At 44.5% G+C, this 19,736-nt stretch overlaps 1 protein-coding gene across 1 annotated transcript; it reads left to right on the top strand.

Moving 5' to 3' along the window:
- Nucleotides 1–2,997: 2,997 nt before the first annotated feature.
- Nucleotides 2,998–12,254, top strand: FGF23 (fibroblast growth factor 23). The gene is made up of 3 exons (XM_024562996.3): nt 2,998–3,394; nt 7,709–7,812; nt 9,292–12,254. Exons 1-3 carry the CDS (start codon nt 2,998–3,000, stop codon nt 9,736–9,738), a joined length of 948 nt encoding a protein of 315 aa, XP_024418764.2. The 3' UTR covers nt 9,739–12,254.
- Nucleotides 12,255–19,736: the final 7,482 nt, after the last annotated feature.

Genomic DNA, 19,736 nt, shown 5'->3' with positions numbered 1-19,736 from the left:
TCTCCTCCTCCCATTCCCCTGAGAAATAAACCTATTCCCCTGGCTGTCCTCTGCCTTCAGATTCAGCTACTAGGGCTTCCTCTTGGAGGGAAGTCTTTGGAAGCAGAGTAAGAGAACACATCAATTCTCCTTCCAAGCGAAAGTGGAAAGGGACATTCCTCCTCCAGTCACCCCAGCAACTGAGCCAATGACTGGCTACTCCTGCCAAGATACCTGCATTCACTCCCCATCATGCCTTGGCAGGTGCTGGGAGGCACCCTTCCCTGTCTGTCCATCTACAAGTTTCCCTCTAGTCTCTCATCCCTCCAAGCCCTCTTTGACCGCAGTGACCACTCACTGTGATCTCTCCCTTTTCTGAACCCCCTCAGCATTTGTTACACATCCTAGTAATTTAGCTCCTCTCTCACAGTGCCTTGTATTGAACAAAGATTCATTTCTGCTCCATTATAAGCCCTTGAGGATAAGTTTGTTCTGCTTTTTATTCCTGTAACTCCCTCCTGCCTTCTCTCTTGCACAGGGAAGTCTCTCAGTGCCTGTGGCTTGTGTCACAGGTACTTGCATCTCTTTACTATTCTCAAGCAGAAGAGGAAATCGAGGGGTAGCAACTGGCAAATGTTCCTGAATGGTTTGTATTTCAATTCTGAAAGCTAGCTTTTTCTTTGATTAGCTAAGATGAGGTGCTATATTTGTGAACCATTCTGTGAATATCACTGAAGAAGACTGCCTTATACGCAAGCTTTTTTTTATCCTCACCTGAGGACATGCTCATTCATTTTAGAGATGGAGGAGAGGGAAGGGGAGGGAGAAGGAGAGAGAGAGGAACAGAGAGAGAGGGAGAGAGAGAGAGAGGGAGAGAGAGAGAGACATCAATGCAAGAGAGAAACATCCATTGATTGCCTCCCATACACACCCCAACAGGGGATTGAACCCACAACCTTTTGGTGCACAGGACGACACTCACCAAAAGAGTCACCCAGCCAGGGTACTGTCTTATACATAAACGTTTAGTTTAGTTTAGTTTAGTTTAGTTTAGTTTAGTTTAGTTTAGTTTAGTTTAGTTTTTATTTTTTCCATTACCATTTAGTCCCCTTATACGCCCCCCACAATCACCACACTGTTGTCCATGTCCATGAGTCCTTTTTCCTTTTTGCTCAATCCCTCCACCCCCTAGCCCTCTCCCTTAGCTTTCAAAAGCATGTACATAAGCATTTAAATGTCCTAAGTCTTCTCTCTAACCCGGGAAGATAGCACCCTGCCTCTTAGAACACATCCTGGGTAGAGGCCTGGGTTTGCTGGAGAAAAACTGAAGAGCACTATGCCGTATTACTATTGCACTTACTCACCAATCCCCTAGTTCTTGTAGCTTTGCCCTAACACGTTGTGGGGTTCGTACAGCCAGTGAAGTGCTTACGCGGCCTGGAGTCAGACTGCCCAGGTTCCCATCTGACTTCCTCCAAGTGTTAGCTGCACTCCTTTGGGCACATTACTTAAACTGTGCGCATCAGTTTCCCATCTACATAAAGGAAATAGCAGCATCTCTTCATAGGTTTATTATGAAGATTAAATAAGTTGCTATTGCAAGTAAAGGACTTAGTAAGCTCTCAATAAGTGTTCATCGCCATCATGATTATTATTGAAGAAGCAGTCTTGGGAATCAGAAGAGCTTGTCCTATCTCTCTCATTTATTTGCTTTGTGACTTTGTACATATGAACCCCAAGATCTCCTTTCTTCATGGATGAAATTAAAATGTTGATAATGCCTGGTGTGCCAATCTCACCAAGTTGCAGTGAGATGTGAATGAACTAATACATATGAAAATGCTTTGTAAACGATGAAAACTATACAAATGTAGGATACAGATGGCCCCTCTCTGCCTGCACTTACGTGATTCCACATCCCACTGTGCCTTGTATAACAGTTACTTATCTTTATCTGCCTCTACTTTATCTCCTCTACTAGCCAGTGAGCTCCTTGAGGCGGGAGTCACGTTTTGCTCCCTCTTCTGTCAACCACAGCGCTTAGCCTGATGCCCGCATGTACTATGCACTCAGCAAATGGGGAACTGGAAAAGTAGTGGCCTCCTTGGGTGTGTGTTTTTCCGGTACGCATCGCAGCAGCTCGCTCCCTGTTGAATTTCATGTGCTAGGACTATCCTCCTACGTCACGTGTAGCTTCCCAGAGGGCACAACTGTGAGCAGCATCTGTAAGAAAGGGTCTAGTCCTAGGAGTCAGGCACCCAATAGACACTGAGTGTGGGGACACCCTGGCCTGCCACACCACTCCTGGGACCTTCCTGGGCTCTGACCTCCTGTGCTCAGCCAGCAGTCTCCCAGGCTTCACGAGGTCTCTCAGTTAGTTTCTGTGCTATTGGAAAGGCCATAATACCAGTTTACTTGCCCTCGCCAGTCCAACCAGGGAAACTAAGAAACCAAACCTCAGCATTTTGTACAGCAGTAGATACCTCAAGGTCTTGCTTTCTTTCTTCCTACTTTGAACCCTTCCCAGAATAGCAAACTTGGTTTTGGTGCCTCTACTCCCTGCTCCCCTATCTTCAGGGGGTGAGGCTGGCGGGCCTCAGAGGATGCCATTTGGTGGAGGGTGTCCTGTATTATTCCTGTATCCTTCAAAACACCCACCTGAGGCTGTACACAGAGGAAGCACTGGACACATAGTTGCTGATTGGAATTAAAAGTACTGAGAAAACCAAAATGAGTAGACTCATTGGGAGATTAATTGTACAGGAGTCTGTTGACCACATGACTGAAGCTGGATTTTTTCAGAACCACTGGCTGCCTTCACATTTCCTGGTGGAAATGGGACAGGTCAACAGAGTCATAGATAACTTTTGCCCACACATCATTCACTGTTTGAAGCGTTGGCTTGAAATTGAGGGGTGTGTGTGAATGTGTGTGTGTGTGTGTGTGTAACTGACCTGCCTTCCGTGAGCCTCAGAGGTCTCTGCACTCTCTTCAAATGAGCTGATTACAACACAGAGGATGTGGACAGTGGAGTTTTTCCTGATTGATGTCACACTGCTACCCTTTAAAAGCCTGAGGAAAAAGGAGGGAATCCAGCCTGGGATCTTCCCGCCAGATCCCCGCAAGGAAAAAGAAGAGAAAAAGGCCGGGGAGGCCAGAGTGGAGTCCGGGAGACAGTGTCAGGTTTCACACTCCGAGCCAGCCACTCAGAGAGCAGTGATGTCGGGGGCCCGCCTTGGGTTCCTGGTCTGTGTCCTGTGCTGCAGAGTTGGAGCCTATCCCAATGCCTCCCCACTGCTCAGCTCCAGCTGGGCTGGCCTGACCCACCTGTATACAGCCACAGCCAGGAACAGCTACCACCTGCAGATCCACAAGGATGGCCATGTGGATGGCACGCCCCATCAGACCATCTACAGTGAGTAGGGGCTTCATTCCCACTGGGAAGAAAGGGGGGCCCTCTGACCATCCCTCTACCCATCCCTCTGCCAGGGGCTTGGGGAGACCTTGGGCAAGACCAGAGGGCTAATCCAGGCTCCTAGTTCCTTACCCAGGACCCACTGTGTGTGCGCCTGCATTTGTGTTTAAACCTTGGGAGAAGATTCTGCCACCTTCCTAATTAGCATTTACTGGTTTCTGCCAGCATGAGTAACTTCTATCTTAACTAAAATCCCTCTCCCACAGTAACAGCGACTTTCTCTTTGTCCTGTCCAAAGAGTCAAAAATGTACACAATGAAAGGCGAGGAGGTTGAGAGGACAAAGCCAGATAGGTCAGTAGATGCTGAGTTTTAGCTAACAAACTTCGGGCTGGGTTAGCAATTCCAAGCAAGGTTTGGAATAGAGGCACACAGGGGCTCTTTCCAACTCTGAGTCTTGTAACCTGGCCTTATAAAATTGTCTGGAAAAATTAAGGACAGATTTTCCAGGTATTTGTCTTGATGGGTCTGACCAGATGCACAAACCATTGGTGCACTCACCTATTCGTGAATGTATCCATCCAACAGGCTTACTGGGGCTTCCGAGCTACCCAGGTTGGGTACGCATTGCTGATTCTTCTCTGTGGCGCTCAAAGGTGCACTCAGTAGCCAATGAGTGAGTTGGGGACTCTTTGCAACACGAGCAACTGGAACGTTTTTAAAGATTAGGTTTGTGGAAAGTTGGATCACAGTCCACAATAGTCAATTATCTGTGATTCCTATGAGGGCCCCTTGGTGTGCGCCTATACAAGAAGGTGGGAAAACACAGGTCAGGGTGGTGGGAGGCAGGTGCTTTTCCTAGGTTATGTAACCTTTTGTACTATTCAAATCATTTATGTGCATTACCAAACAATGTATGCACTAAGGTAAAAAGTTACCAAAAAGAAGAGTAAATATCAGTGCATATAGATAGGTAGGACAACTAATAGCAACACTTTTACACTGTGTCGGGAAGGTGTGGGGTGGTTCTCCACCCCCCACCTTTAATTAATTATAGATTTCCAGTGAAATCTGTTTTCATTTGATTACTGTGTTTTAGTAAGTTGTTGATCAATAGTTGAGTGCCCGACCCATTGTTGGGTTCTTGGTCATTGTGAAATTGTTTGCCTACAAGAGTCTATAACCTCCCTTAGGATCGCAGCACTGATGGCCAGGAGCGTCTCCAACGTCTGCATCTCCTGTCCTACATGAGCAAGGCCACCCTCCCACTCCCCGTTCTCTCCACTTTGTGGAAACAGCAGAACAAAAGATGCTTATCACCCCTGGTTAATGTCATTTCCTAGATCTAGGTATTTTTATTTCCTCCATCTTCCCCATTGGCATTTCCTTTATTTGAAGCTGAATTATCCTCAGGCTCTTTAAGCCTTCAAAATACTATCTTTCTTTTGGGGAGCTCAAAGCACTTTACATGTATCATCTTATTTGTCATTTACTGGCTATGAGACTGGAACACAATGGATAATGTTCTACTTTAATAGCAGAAGTTGAGGCAAAGGGGTTATATAACAATTACCAGTATTGAGAAAGTGTTTTGATAGTGGATAAAAATATTATCTCATTTCATCCTCAAGACAACCAAATGAAGTAAGTAATTTTACTACATATGAGAAAACAAAAGTCAAAGAAGTCACTCATTCGGGATCACACAGATAGTAAATGACCTAGAGGTCATGAACCCAAACCTGTACTTCTTTCAGGGCTATATGCACCACCCAGTGTCACTGAAAGAAATATCCGTGACGTCTGCCTGGCTCCAACAGGTTGTGGCTCAAGCAGCCAGCAATTTCTTTCTTCCTTCTGCTGAAATCTGTCCTCGAATCTGTGCAGACTGTGAAAACATGCCTTCTGAAATTGCAAAGGACAGAAAATCTGTCTCTTGCATTTTCTGAATCTTCCCCCTGGCTCACATTGGTTTGATTCAAGTCTGAGCATCCTCCCCAGCAGCTGCTTACTGTTCCTCTGTGGGCTGTTTTCTACCAGGACTGGCCCCGGACACCAGGGGCAGGTGCATGCACAAGCTGCACACAGTGGCCCCAGCATCAGGTCGTCGTAATGGCGGGTCAGCAATACTGTACAATGCCTTTCCTTTGCTCAGCGCTTTCAAGTCATTCTTACAACCAGCATCCCATTTGGTTCTTTTTGTAACCCTATAAAGTGGACAGGACAGCTGTTCCTGTTCTCTTTCACAACTGAGGAAACTGAGGCTACAGCAACGACTTGCCAAGGTTGCAAAGTTAGGAAGTGGCATGACTGGGACAGGTTCCAAGTCTCCAGGTTCCCAGTTCCTGGTTCAGTGCTCCTTTCCCGACCCACTCAGGGGCATGGCAACTTGGGCTGCTCGTGGCCTGCAGCCTGTGTTTTCACACTTGACTTTGTCGTTTATTGCTCGTAATGATTTCTATTGGAGGCAAGCTACAGGGTGGTAGGAAGAGGATGTTAGATTTACTGACCTGACCTTGAATCCTGCCTTAGTTTCCATATCACTTAAATTGGGATGCTGCCACTACCAATATTAATAATATTCACAATACAAAAGTTGTTTTGAGAATTTAAAATATGTAAAGTTCTTAGCTCACAATTATTCAAAAATGTTTTCCTACTTGGACTGAAAATTCATCAGGATAGAAACTATTCCCTTCAAGTTTCTTCTGTTTCTCTCAGGGCTTACCACAAAATTAGCCATCTATTTGAGACACGTAGGCAGACCCAATTATGGAGTAATTTAAATATCCGCTGTACCGCCCATACCCCATCCCACTTCCAGAAGCTTCCCTCAGCCAAACTTGGAAACAAATTAACTTTCCTCTTTGGCCTCTTCCTTTCTCTTCTTTCTGGGCTTGCTCCCACCCTCACTCCCTCTGTCCCACGTCATTCTGACTTCAGTCGAGATCAGCATCTCTTCTCAGCTCACATCTGAGATTGCTGCTGCTCTCCTCGGAGGTCTGGTATCGAGCCTACATGGGGTGGGGGAGGAGATGGGCTGCAGTCAACCCACGAGGCTCCACCACTTACTAAGCACACACCACTTCTAGAAGAGGGATTCAAACCCCTCTCTGAGCTCCTCCCCAGGAGCTTCAAGGCCAGATGAGATGCAGGGGGAAATTCTGTGGTAGGCAAATGGAAGTGGCCCCAAAGACTTAAGGAAAGATTTTCAATAGAAAATGCCAGGTTATTAAATGCATTTGGGGCATACCTGATGAACTGTAGTCTTGCCACAAAACAGAAAGCCTTAGACTTGATTTAGCTAGGCATTGGTACTTGTTAAAATTGCAAGTTTCTATGGGGGTGGGTAAGGGAGTCACATGTAAAGCTATTAACAATTATTTAAGCAGAAGGTAATATATGAATGGGTTTCAGGCCCCTGTTGGATACTAGTTTTTGAGAGGGGCATTGAAAGACCATGAGGGACTGTACCTGGAGGGGATATTGCCAAGTGAGAAAAAGACAAAGAACAGCAAAAAAGACCCAAGAAGAAATTCCATTCATCCCTGATATCTACTGAATATTCAACATGGAATGATAAACCCTCTGCTTCTAAGAAGCACCCTGTATGGGATACACTAGGTATATAACCTTAGTTAAAGCAAGGAAAGACCTGGAGAATCTGCCTTTAAGAACAGAATGAAATGCATGCTGTAATGGAGGTGTAGGCATTGTGCTGAGGGAGCTGAGAAGAAAGAGCAATTAATGATGAAGGAGATTAGGAAAGTTGTCATAGAAATAGTGGCATCTGAGCCTGGCCTTGAAAGATGAGTGACTTCAATAAGCAGAGAAGGGAGGGGAAGATCAATTCTAATACAGTTCTTGACACATGATGGGTGTTGACTGATGCACCAGTGACATTTGCACAGCTACCTGGGTAGAGAATCAGGCTCTGTATGCAACCTGGATCCTTGAAAGACATCTTGGTATAGATTTTAAAATCACAGAGGCAAGAAGCTTTGGGAGAACATGACCACTACCACAAACATGAAGCAGTATTAGCCAGGCAAGGAGACAATGAAGAGAGTGCAGGCAGAGAGAAAAACATGTGCAGGGCTTGGGTGAAAGAACGCCGAGGAAGGGTGAAGGTGGGAGAGTGCAGGAGTCTGAAGAAGTGAGGCTGAACAAGGAAGTACAAGAGGAGGGTTATGTGAAATCATCACCACCATTAAAATCAATCAAGTGAGGATTCATGAAGGTGGGTTTTCAAGAAGTGCCCAACGGTGGAAGTTGGATGCACAACAAGGTTTGACCTGAATGATTTTCTCCACAGGTGCCCTGATGATCAGATCAGAGGAAGCTGGCTTTGTCGTGATAACAGGTGTGATGAGCAGGAGATGCCTCTGCATGGACTTCAGAGGCAACATTTTTGGATCAGTGAGTTTCTTTTGAAGCTGGTCACCATTTGCAAATAACTATCTAATTTCTTTGACAGCATATAGATGTTTATAGTTCAAAAGTTCCATTTGAAGAATACTTTGATGATTTATCTTCACTGAGTTACCTTTTTCAGTCCTAGTAGTAAATGCCTAGGTTTATACATCTGGGGTTTGATCCCAGGCAGTCTGGTTCTGGAACCCAGACTCTTGGCCTGAACTGCCTGTTAGTGTCCATTTTTGTGTCTTAACACAGCACCTTGCACATAGCCACACGTCCTTCAGTCATGTAAATTCATGTAGTAAGGTGCATTAGAAAGGGTGAGAAACCATAGTCTGTTACCAGGCCGCCTTGACCTTGGGCAAGCCCCCTCACTTTTCTAAACTTCAGTTTCCTCCAATGGAAAAAGCATAGTGGGTTGGACCATGTGCTCTGTGCGGCTCCCTCTAGTTAAAGATCTCTAATGAATTACCTTTGCCCAAACTGTGCTGGCTGGTCCTTCAGATTGATAAGCAAAGGGTTCCCCAAACTTTAGGTTGCAGGCGCATTCCAAAGGTTTTGAGATCATACAATAGTGGGACTGCTTGTTTCAGGAGCCTCTTACCACCAGACAGACCCACGAGAAATTCCATGACAGTAATGACTTTGTTTTACTTATTGCTGTGTCCCGGCATCTGTAATGGCATCTGACCCAGAGCAGATAAATAGCTGTTGAAGAAATACAGCAATTTAAGTGTATAAATAAATAAGTAAATAAATAGCTGTTGACCACATACAGGCATTTACATAGTTTTTCATCTGTAAAATATTACTTCATGGCATTTAAGGATTAAGTTAAATAATACGTAAAAGTCCTAGCAGGCACTCAATAAAACCTGGTACTAGGTAGTGGGAGTGAGGGCGCAAACCCAGGTCATCTGTTGCCAAAGTTTATGTCCCTAACTCCTGAACTACATTATCTCTCTGATGTGAGGACTCTCACTGTATGTTTGACCCTGCAAACTATATCCCACCTCCTTTCTCCAGATAAGGAAGGAGAGAGACCCAGGCCACCTTTCAGCCAAAAGAAGGTTCAAAGAGGTAGAGAGTAGGAAGGACAAAGTCGCATTTAAGTCAGCCCTCCCTCCAGGAACCAGACACATGGGTGCTGCTGGCTCTGTCCATCCTAGGCCCAGCCAGCCACGCGCTAAGCCAGCCCAGCCCCAGGCAGGGCTGTGAGGGCCTGAGGTTGCCACTCACTGGGGGTGGAGGCTGTGTGGAGGGCTTAAAGCACCTGTCAAAATCACGTTTCCCCAGCAGGGGTTAAATAAACCTACCCAATGGAGTGGTCGGGAGGGATGGAGCTCCTCCCATCACCGACTTCCCTCTGGGCCTCCCCAGCTGGGGCGCAGGGCGCAGGCGCAGAGCTGGAGCCGCGCTTGCTCGCTGCCCTCACCTGGCCCTCAGCTGGCCCTCACCTGGGTGCCTTTGCCCTTTCAGCACCACTTCAGCCCCGAGAGCTGCAGGTTCCAACACCAGACGCTGGAGAACGGCTACGACGTTTACCACTCGCCTCAGCACCGCTTTCTCGTCAGCCTGGGCCGGGCCAAGAGGGCCTTCCTGCCGGGCACGAACCCCCCGCCCTACTCCCAGTTCCTGTCGCGGAGGAACGAGATCCCCCTCTTCCACTTCAACACCCCCCGGCCGCCGCGCCGGCACACGCGCAGCGCCGAGGACGACGACGCGGACCCGGACCCGCTGAACGTGCTGAAGCCTCGGCCCCGCATGAGCCCCGCGCTGGCCTCCTGCTCCCAGGAGCTGCGGAGCGCCGAGGACCCCGGCGTGGCGGTCAGCGACCCGTTCGGGGTGCTCAGGGGCAACAGAGGCAACGCTCACGCTGGGGGGCTGGGCGTGGAGAGGTGCCGCCCCTTCCCTAAGTTCACCTAGGCGCAGCGGGAAGGAATCCTTTCCAGCCACCTTTCGGAAGTGTTAACAGTCTTTAAAGGGCCCGCTCCCCTTACACGCCGAGGAAGGGAAGGTGGGGTCATGTGTGGAATTAGTTGCTTCTCTCCATTTCCTTCCCCAGGAAAGCCCCTGAGAGTCTGCGTTTAAGGCCTGAGAGAAGGGAGTTTCGCCGCCTTCCTCACCCCACTTCAGCCACCTTTCTGAATTAAGAAGTCCCCTAAGTAAATTAGAAAGTTCCCCTTCACTGACCAGAGAAGAGAGCTTTTTCCCCTCCCTATGCCTCTCTTTTTAATGGGTTTCGCACTGAAAACGAGGCAAGGCCTTAGTGAGCTCACCGCTCTGGAGGTGAAGGGAAGAGCCAATACCAGCTGCTTCTCTGCTGTCCCTGCATTATGTGGCCTTGGCCCTGCTGGCCTTTGAGTTTGCAGCCTTGACCTAGGGCAGTAACCGTTGAACTGGGCAAACTGATGGGAAGCCTAATCTCAAGCCTTGGTTCTTCCTTGAGCATCTCTGCAGAACAGCTGTCAAAAAGATTGGCGGTAGCTGGTCAGAACTTAAGTGGAATGCCCTGAGAACTAAGGCAGAAATCAAGCTAGCAAACTCAAGCTCCTCGTAGGCTGGGAGCCCCTTGCCACGCTCTCAAGGCAGCCAGAGCCAGAGGGCCAAGAATGACCCTGGTCTGCTCCCCTGCGGCCACCATACAGCCCTGCCTCTGGCCCTTTCTTTGGCTCTAGTGAGTTGGGTCTGACGAAGAGTCTTGGTATTGGCTCCTGAAAATCTAGCCTGCGAGGGTTTGTTTTTCAAAATGGTAATAAATTCAATCTTTCCTAAAGGGGCCTTTCATAAAGTCTTTACTTCCAGGTGGAGTGGTAATCCATTCTGGATGGATTTCAAAAATGTCATGGGGCAGGGGCCTTGAGACAATGGGGCTGCTCTGGGCTAGGTTCTCCGTAGACCGGCAAATTCTGCCCCGTTGAGTGAAGCAGCATCAAGGACTGGGGGAAATAGAAGTCCAATAAGCAGGGCACCACAGTGTAGGAGTCAGGAAAAAACCACGCTGCCAGCTCTTCACTATGATGTCCTCACTGCCTGCCCTGCAGCAGGGGCTGGGGGCCTAGTTAAAACACTCCTAGGCTGAGAAGTCTTAATGCACCTGGAAATCCTGGGGGCATTAAATGAAGACAGCCTCCAGGCCCAAGAGCCCCAGTGATACCCTGAGGGACACCAAACCTCATTTGCCAAACAGCTGAGGGGCACCAGCCAGGTGGGCCTGCTGCACAGTCCTCACCCTGGCCTTACCCAGTGACTTAGGGCCTCCCACAACCGGGTCCGTTTCCTACCTCTATTTAAATGGCTACCCAAAGAGCAGAATACTAACAAGCAAAGTAGATTTAAACAACAGCTTCTTCCCAGTCACCCTTTCCCGCACTGCTATCATGTACCCAACCTTAGAAACATCCATTCTTTTTGCTTATGAGAGAAACATTGGACAACCGTTTTTACCTAATGGTTTTAAGCTGAACTTGAAGGACTAGTTCTTCTATGAAGCACCAAAACTATACTACTACATAGCATGCATGGCAAATATTTTCTTTATATAGTTTTCACTTCCTGTTGGAGATACTATAGTGTATAAAAGCTATTGGAAGCACCCCAGTACAGCTAATGAGATGGAAATTCCCAAAGGACTTTTAGTAGAAAACTGGTTCTAATCTTACAAACTCAATACCATCTATCAAGGGTTTCCCTCTTTGGCAGAGCCAAGGTAGGCCCCACGGTTTCCTACATCTGTTAGCCTGTGGCAATATTTATTTATTTATTTGGAAGACTTTGCCTATCGCTCTATATTTATAGATATTTATAAATATAAATAAAAATGTAACCCCACCTTTTTCTTCTGTTTAAAAGAAAAATAAAATTAATCTCAACTTCTGATAGATTTTTCTCTATGTATTACTACATAAAAGTGTGTCAGAATGAGAATAAAAGGGATGATGGGAGGGGAACATTAGGAAAATCCAGAGAAAGCAAAGTTATAAAAGATTATCAGTATTTTAAAAAATTTATTGAATTTATTGGGGTGACATTGGTTAATAAAATTCTATAGGTTTCAGGTGTACTATTCTATAATGCATCGTCTGTATATTGTATTGTGTGCTCACCACCCCACGTCAGGTCTCCTTCCATCACCATTTATCCACCCTGTACCGTTTTCCGTTTCCCCCACTCCCCTTTCCCTCTGGTAATCACCATACTGTTGTCTGTGTCTATGAGGGTTTGTTTTGGGGGTTTTTTGCTTAATCCCTTCACCTTTTTCACCCAGCCCCACAACACCCCTCCCGTCTGACAGCTGTGAGTCTGTTCTCTGGATCTATGGGTCTGTTTCTATTTTATTTTTCTCATTAAATTTCACATATAAGTGAAATCTTATGGTGTTTGTCTTTCTCTGACTGGCTTATTTCTCTCAGCATAGTATTCTCCAGGTCCATCCATGCCGTTGCAAAAGGTGAGTTCCTTCTCTTTTATAGCCAAGTAGCATTCCACTGTGTAAATGTGCCACAGCTCTTTTCTCCACTCGTCTACTGTTGAGCACTTGGGCTGCTACCAAATCTTGGCTGTTGTAAACACTGCAGTGCAATAGGGGTGCATGTATTCTTTCAAATCCGTGTTTCAGATTTCATTGGGCTGTAAATGGATTCAGCGATTTTGATTAATTCAGATGGAATTATTGAAAATAAATTAAGGGAAAATTTTTATCAATATTGGATTTCTGACAACTGTAGCTACACAATGTTTTCTTTAAAGTGAGGATTTTCTTTGTTTGAAAAACACACACCGACATAGCCACATCAACATCCCAGTAAACCAGATGCTTGTACTTAGCACACACACAGTGTCCTGTGAGACTTCATTGCAGGATGGATCGTGAATCCGCACGTCTTCTCTGATATTTGTGACCTCAGAAGCCCTCCTTTAATCTCTATCTGCCCAGCTACCAAAACACAGGAAGCAAAAAATGCTTATTACACATTTACATCTCTCTGCCAACTTACATCAGCTCAAGCCTATAGTTTTTCACTACCTGACTTTAGCTAAGAGCTTCTCCCTTTTAACAATGTAAAAGAACTTAGTAATGGCCTCACTATTTTAACTGGTGTTCAAATGGCCTTCTGACAAATTCTAAGGAGACTGTCCTCTGATTATGCCCCTGTGAGAGTCTGAGTACCAGAGTCCTCCTCACTATGGGGCTGGGGGATGGACATCCATCAGGGTAGACAGGAGACCTGGTCAAATGCCCTATTTCTTTGATCCCATATAACAGACTTATGAATGGCAGATTATTGTATTTAAAACTCTTTTTTTTTTGACACAGATAAGTTGGCCTCTGCTTGTAAGTTTCTTCTCTCCACAGTATTTCAGTTTTATTTCTGGCCCAACGGACTTTAAAATCTGATAACCCATAGGAATGGAGCATTACCAAAATTACCATTTGGGAATAAACAGACCTTCCCTTAGTACAGAAGGAGAATTAAATGCTGTAGAGAGAGAGAGAAAAAAAAAGATATCCTGTGGGCATTTTTCTTCCACAGGCTTGAAAGAGTTCCTTTCTCCATAAAAGTTCTTCCTAAAGAAATTTTAAAGGTTTTAACACAACACAGCTAGTAGGGTGAGGGTGGGAGAAGGGAAGTGTGTGTTTGTGTAATACATATGTATATATAAATGTATTACATTATATACATATGGCTGCCAGAAGCTTCATAGACCTTATCATAGGCAGGGTTTCTAGTAATTGAAACCCAATCTTTATCCTCTCTATAGAATTATAAATTCTTGCTTAATAAAGATATTATCTCAGCCATCACACATACTTGTATTGATACTTAATGTTTATACAGAACTCTTGTGCATCCTAACTAAGTTAATACTTATAATCACAGAGCCACCACTTCTAGCCATCAAAGAGTAAATGCTACTGGACTTGCTGTCCTGCCGAAACAACTACACAACAAAATATACAAGGCAATTGTCTTCAGGCAGGGAGTAGCAAAAGCCTATGAGCAGGGAAACTTACAAATCCCCCCCATGACCATCCCACTCTCTGACTTAGAGACACTTGACAAGGAGATGGAACGCAGGCGCCGTGGCGATCTCACTGAGCTGAGCAAGCAGCTGGACTGGGTAGCTGAGAAGAGGGAGCTATGCTACAGGGAGAGTTCAGAAGTCTTCATGAGCATTAACCGCAGGCCTCTGGAAAAGGACTGGGCTGCACATGCACAGGTAGAAAGACCCAGCAGACCTAACAAAGACCATCTGTTCCAGACCTGGGAGATGAACAGTGAGTGATACCAGAGGCCAGAAAATGCTGAGAAACACTAGAAACCCAAGAAAGCCAGGACAGAGATTCACTGAGTGCATCAGCATTAACTGAGACTGCAGAAAGGCCACCGCTTAGAAGGAAAGACTAAGTCCCAGAAAAAGGGACACACCCTAAAACTAAATTCAACACTGAAGTTGACCTGCTGTAACAGAATTATAAGGAAGCCTGTCACTAGTTGAACTGTCTGCCAGGACAAAACTGAAACCCTTTAGCCTGTAAAGGAAGATGACATAATACAGACTCAGTACATGGGTGTCATCCACATGTGAGAAGAAATCAGGGAAAATGGCCCCCAGTCAAGAGAAAATGCAATCATTAGGAACTAACTGTAAGATGACCCAGATGTTGGAATTAGCAGGCAAGAAACTTAAAGCAGCTATTGTAACTACGTTTAAGGACTTATAAGTTTGATCATAATGAACAAACAGATTAGGAATCTCAGGAGAGAAAGTAAATAATAGAAAAGAACCAAACAGAAATCTAGAATTAATAAATGCAGTATCTGAAATAATTATTAAATGGGCTTAATAGGTTAGAGATGAAAGAAAAATGTAGCCATTTAATATTTAATAAATTACTAGACCTAGCTGGTGTGGCTCAGTGGATTGAGCACTGGCCTGTGAATCAAAGCGTCGCCAGTTCAATTCCCAGTCATGGCACATGCCTGGGTTGCAGGCCAGGTCCCCAGTAAGAGGTGTGCGAGAGGCAACCACACATTGATGTTTCTCTCCTTCTTTCTCCCTCCCTTCCTCTCTCTCTAAAAATAAATAAATAAATATTTAAAAAGAATATTTAAAAAATTAAAATAAGCTATCTAATCTGGAGAGAAAAAATAAGTTTAAAAAAATAATAACCAGAGTATAAGTGATCTGTGAGATAATATCAAACTGTCCGAAACATGTGTAATTGGAATCCCAGAAAAGTAGGAGCAGAAAAGGTTTAGGAATAAGAAATATTTGAAAGTAGAATGGCTAAAATTTTCCTCAAACTGGTTAAAAAACTAATGTACTATTACAAGATGCTCAGCAAACCAAAAGCAAAATAAACACAAAGAATACCACACTTCGGTATATCACAGTTAAACTGCTGAAAACAAAGATAAAATCTTGAAAGCTGCTGCATGAAAATGAACAACTATAAGAATTATGGCTGATTTCTCATTGTAACTGAAGAACCAGCTCCAAATGGTCCCACCCTGTTTCTAACAAGACCTGAACCAAAGCCTAAATCTTGGATACAGCACTGGAGATGAACACTGGTGAACCCTTAACTGCCCCCCCACACCCCCCACCCCGCCCCAGCACACACACCCTGGAAACAAAGAACTGGGACATGACCAGAACCCAGATGAAACTGGAACCCTTTCAGAAGCGAAGGGTCTGTTACCAGGAAGATCCAGTGCTGAGACCCCTTAAATCTGGTCCGAAACCCTGGGCCGGGAAGACAAATTTGAGCCTTGCCTCCTACCCCCTGCCAGTCGATGCCATAATGAAAGGGGTTTTTTTTTTTCCTTCTCTCAAAAGCCGGTGCCATAGTTTCATCTTCTGAGACAACAGAATGGCACACTGGAAAGTTTCAAAGGAAGTACAAGCTACCTGCCCAGAACTATATATCCAGCAAAAATACGAATGAAATGAAGGTGGAAAAAAATGAAAGTGAAATGGAAACTGAGAGAACCTGTTACCAGGCTGAAAAGAAGTAACACCATGTGGAAAAACTATGGGAAAGAAATAAGAGCATCAGAAATAGAAAAAAATTAAAAAGGTAAATTTAAACTATTAAAATATACAATATGCATATAAAATACATATATAAATAATTTCTTTGATTTCCTTAAAATATTGCTTACAGCAAAAACTACAACACTGCACTGTGGGATTAATAATGCACGTATGTGACATACACATGGAAAAATTACCACACAGGATGGGAAGGGTAATAGAACAACGTGGTTGCAAGACTGTATGTGAAAATCATACATTACTACCTCTGAGTAAGCTATGACAAGTCAAGGATATTGAATATTGTAATTCCTAAGGTAATCGCCAAAATAATAATAATACAAATAGTTATGGGCAAAAGCCAACAGAAGTATTAAAAGAGAATACTGCCAAATATTCTATTATCTTAAGAGAAGACAGAAAAGGAAGAATAGCAGAGTATCAGATGGGACAAATAAAAAAAATGACAGACTAAATCCAATCATATCAATAATTACACTACATATAAATAAACACAACTAAAGGCAGGAATGGTCAGATTGCATTCAATAAAAATACCCAACTACATGTTATCTATAAAAGATTCACTGGGAAGAAAAGATGGAAAGGTGTTGTATCAGTTTGCTAGGGCTGCCGTAATACAATCCCACAGACTGGGCGGCTTACACAACAGAAATTAATTTTCTCAGGGTCCTGGAGGCCAGAAGTCTGAAACCAAGATGTTGACAGGTTTCCTTCCTTCTGAAGCCCCTTTCCTCAACTTCCAGATGGCTGACTTCTGCCTGTTCTCACAGTGTTTTTTTCTGTGCACATGTATCCCTGGGATCTCCAAACTTCCTCTTCTTCTAAGGACACCAGTCCAACTGAATTAGGGGCCACCCTATTGGCCTCATTTTATCTTAATTGCCTCCTTAAAGGCCCTATCTCCAAAAACAGTTAACTTCTGCATTACTAGGGGCTAGGGCTTCAAATGGGCGCTAGTATTTCAATGAATGGGGGGGGGTACAATTCAGTTTATAACAGATACATACAGTGAAAACAGTAAGCAGTATGGGCTTACTATATTAATATCATACAAAATACGCTTCGAACTCAGGAACACTGCCATAGGAAAGGGGAACATTTTATGATTATAAAAGGACCCATTCATAAGGAAGACATAAAAATCATAAATGTATGTTTCTAAAAACCACAAAACAAATGAAGCAAAACTGAAAGAAAAAACAGACAAGCACAAATCTTAGTTGGAAATGTGCACACCCCTCTCTCCATAACTGATTTGCAAGTAGACAAAACATCAGCAAGGATGGAGAAAGCTGAGCAACACTAGTGATGAACTGCATATAATTTACATTAATGGAACACTAAACCCAACAACTACAGAATAGACTTTCTTTACAAGTACAAATGAAATGTCCCTCAATATGGACCATATACTGCGCCAACAAAAGTGTCAACTCAAAAGTTCAAAATCTTACAGAGAAAATAATTGAATAAATAAATAGACTTCCAGCCAAGATGGAGGTGTAGGTAGATACACTGTGCCTCATTGCAGAATCAAAAGAAGGACAACATATTTAAAAACAACCAAAACTGACAGAAAATCAAGCTGTATGGAAGTCCAACCACCAAGGAGTTAAAGAAGAAACATTCATCCAGACTGACAGGACGGGTAGAGACTAGCAGCTGGGTGGAGAGGACTCGAGGCAAGGTGGCGGCTGGTGGACCGGGAGGTCCCACATTTGCGTGCAGATAAACCAGGAGGAGCAACTATGGAGCGAGACAGACAGAGCAAACCAGGATTCCAGTGTGGAGAAATGAAGCTGCAAAGCCTCCGACTGAAAACACCTGTGGGGGTTGAGGTGGTGGGAGAAACTCCCAGCCTCACAGAAGAGTTTGTTGGAGACACCCACAGGGTCCTAAAACATACACAAACCCACCCACCCAGGCAGGAATCAGCACCAGAAGGGCCCAATTTGCTTGTGGGTAGTAGGGGAAGTGACTGAAAACTGGCAGACAGCAGAGCGGCACTGTTCCCTCTCCGACCCCTCCCCCACATACAGAGTTACAAGGCAGTGACATGGGTTGCCCCGCCCTGGTGAACACGTAAGGCTCCACCCCTTACTACCTAACAGGCACACAGAGACAAAAACAAAAAAAAAGGCCCAAATGAAAAAACAGGTCAACAGAAAAAGTACAACTAAGCCACGAAGAGACAGCCAACCTATCAGATGCACAGTTCAAAACACTGGTTATCAGGATGCTCCAGGAACTCACTGGGTACTTCAACAGCATAAAAAAAGACCCAGGCAACAAGGAAGGTTGCATTATGTGAAATAAAGAAAAATCTACAGGGACCCAACAGTGATGGGAAGGAAACTAGGACTCAAATCAACGGTTTGGAGCAGAAGGAAGAAAGGAACATCCAACCAGAAAAGAATGAAGAAATAAGAATTCAGAAAAATGAGGAGAGGCTTAGGAACCTCCAGGACATCTTTAAATGTTCCAACATCTGAAACATAGGGGTGCCAGAAGGGGAAGGGGAAGACCAAGAAATTGAAAACTTATTTGAAAAAATAATGGAGAACTTCCCCAATCTGGCACAGGAAATAGTCTTCCAGGAAGTCCAGGAAGCTCAGGGAGTCCCAAAGAAGTTGGACCCAAGGAGGAACAGACCAAGGCACATCATAATTACATTACCCAAGATTAAAGATAAGGAGAGAATCTTAGAAGCAGCAAGAGCAAAGGAGACAGTTACCTACAAAGGAGTTCCCATTAGACTCTCAGCTGATTTCTCAAAAGAAACCTTACAGGCAAGAAGGGGCTGGAAAGAAGTATTCCAAGTCACGAAAGGCAAGGACCTACATCCAAGATTACTCTATCCAGCAAAGCTATCATTTATAATGGAAGGGCAGATAAAATGCTTCCCAGATAAGACCAAGTTAAAGGAGTTCATCACCAAGCCCTTATTCTAGGAAATGTTAAAGGGACTTATTTAAGAAAAAGATCAAAACTATGAACAGTAAAATGACAACAAACACAGCTATTAACAACCAAACCTAAAAAAAAAAACTCCAAAAAACTAAGCAAACTAGAACAGGAACAGAATCACAGAAATGGAGATCACATGGAAGGTTATCAGTGGGGGAGGGGGAGTGGTGAGGTAGGAGAATAAGTAGCATAAATGGTAGGTACAAATAGAGGGGGAGGTTAAGAATAGTATACAAAAAGTAGAAGCCAAAGACCTTACTGTATTTTTCAGACTATAAGACACACTTTCTCCACCCCCCACATTTGGGAGGAAAATGGGGGTGCATCTTATAGTCTGAATGTAGCTTACCTGGCTTACTGGGGTGGGGGGGGCGGGCAGTGGTGGAGTGGGTTTTTTCCCTCTTTTCCTCCTCTAAAACCTAGGTACGTCTTATGGTCTGGTGGGTCTTATAGTCCAAAAAATACAGTATATGTATGACCCATGGACATGAACTAAAGGGGGGGGGATGCAGGTGGAAGGGGGTGTGCAGGGCGGAGGGGAATAAAGGGGGGGAAATGGGACAACTGTGATAGCATAATCAATAACATATATTTTAAATAAATAGTCCAATCTCTCAGGCAGAATAATTCCAAATAATTCATGTTGACACTCTGTTCTCAAGGAGGGCAGTATTGACCTCCACTGTACAAGGTGACTTCTTTTCCAAGGGTCCAGCATGGAAAGGCTGGGGGGCATATCTTTACAATGGAAAAATCTGACAAACCTACCTTGGCCAGGTGATTTAAGGTCAACATCTAAATCAACATCAGTACTTCAAATGAAATAGCCATATTGATAATATTTTCACTTGATGTGATGAAAATAATAGTTTGCCTCTATGGTCTCTTCC

The sequence above is a fragment of the Desmodus rotundus genome, chromosome 3 (assembly GCF_022682495.2).
Source record: "Desmodus rotundus isolate HL8 chromosome 3, HLdesRot8A.1, whole genome shotgun sequence".
Classification (NCBI taxonomy): Eukaryota; Metazoa; Chordata; class Mammalia; order Chiroptera; family Phyllostomidae; genus Desmodus; species Desmodus rotundus.
This window is presented reverse-complemented; position numbering and strand designations above follow the sequence as displayed.

Coding starts and splice junctions, on each gene's coding strand:
- FGF23 (XM_024562996.3), top strand. CDS start 2,998: ATGTGGACAGTGGAGTTTTTCCTGATTGATGTCACACTGCTACCCTTT. Junction 3,395..7,708: donor GCCCCATCAGACCATCTACA/GTGAGTAGGGGC, acceptor TTTTCTCCACAG/GTGCCCTGATGATCAGATCA. Junction 7,813..9,291: donor GAGGCAACATTTTTGGATCA/GTGAGTTTCTTT, acceptor TTGCCCTTTCAG/CACCACTTCAGCCCCGAGAG.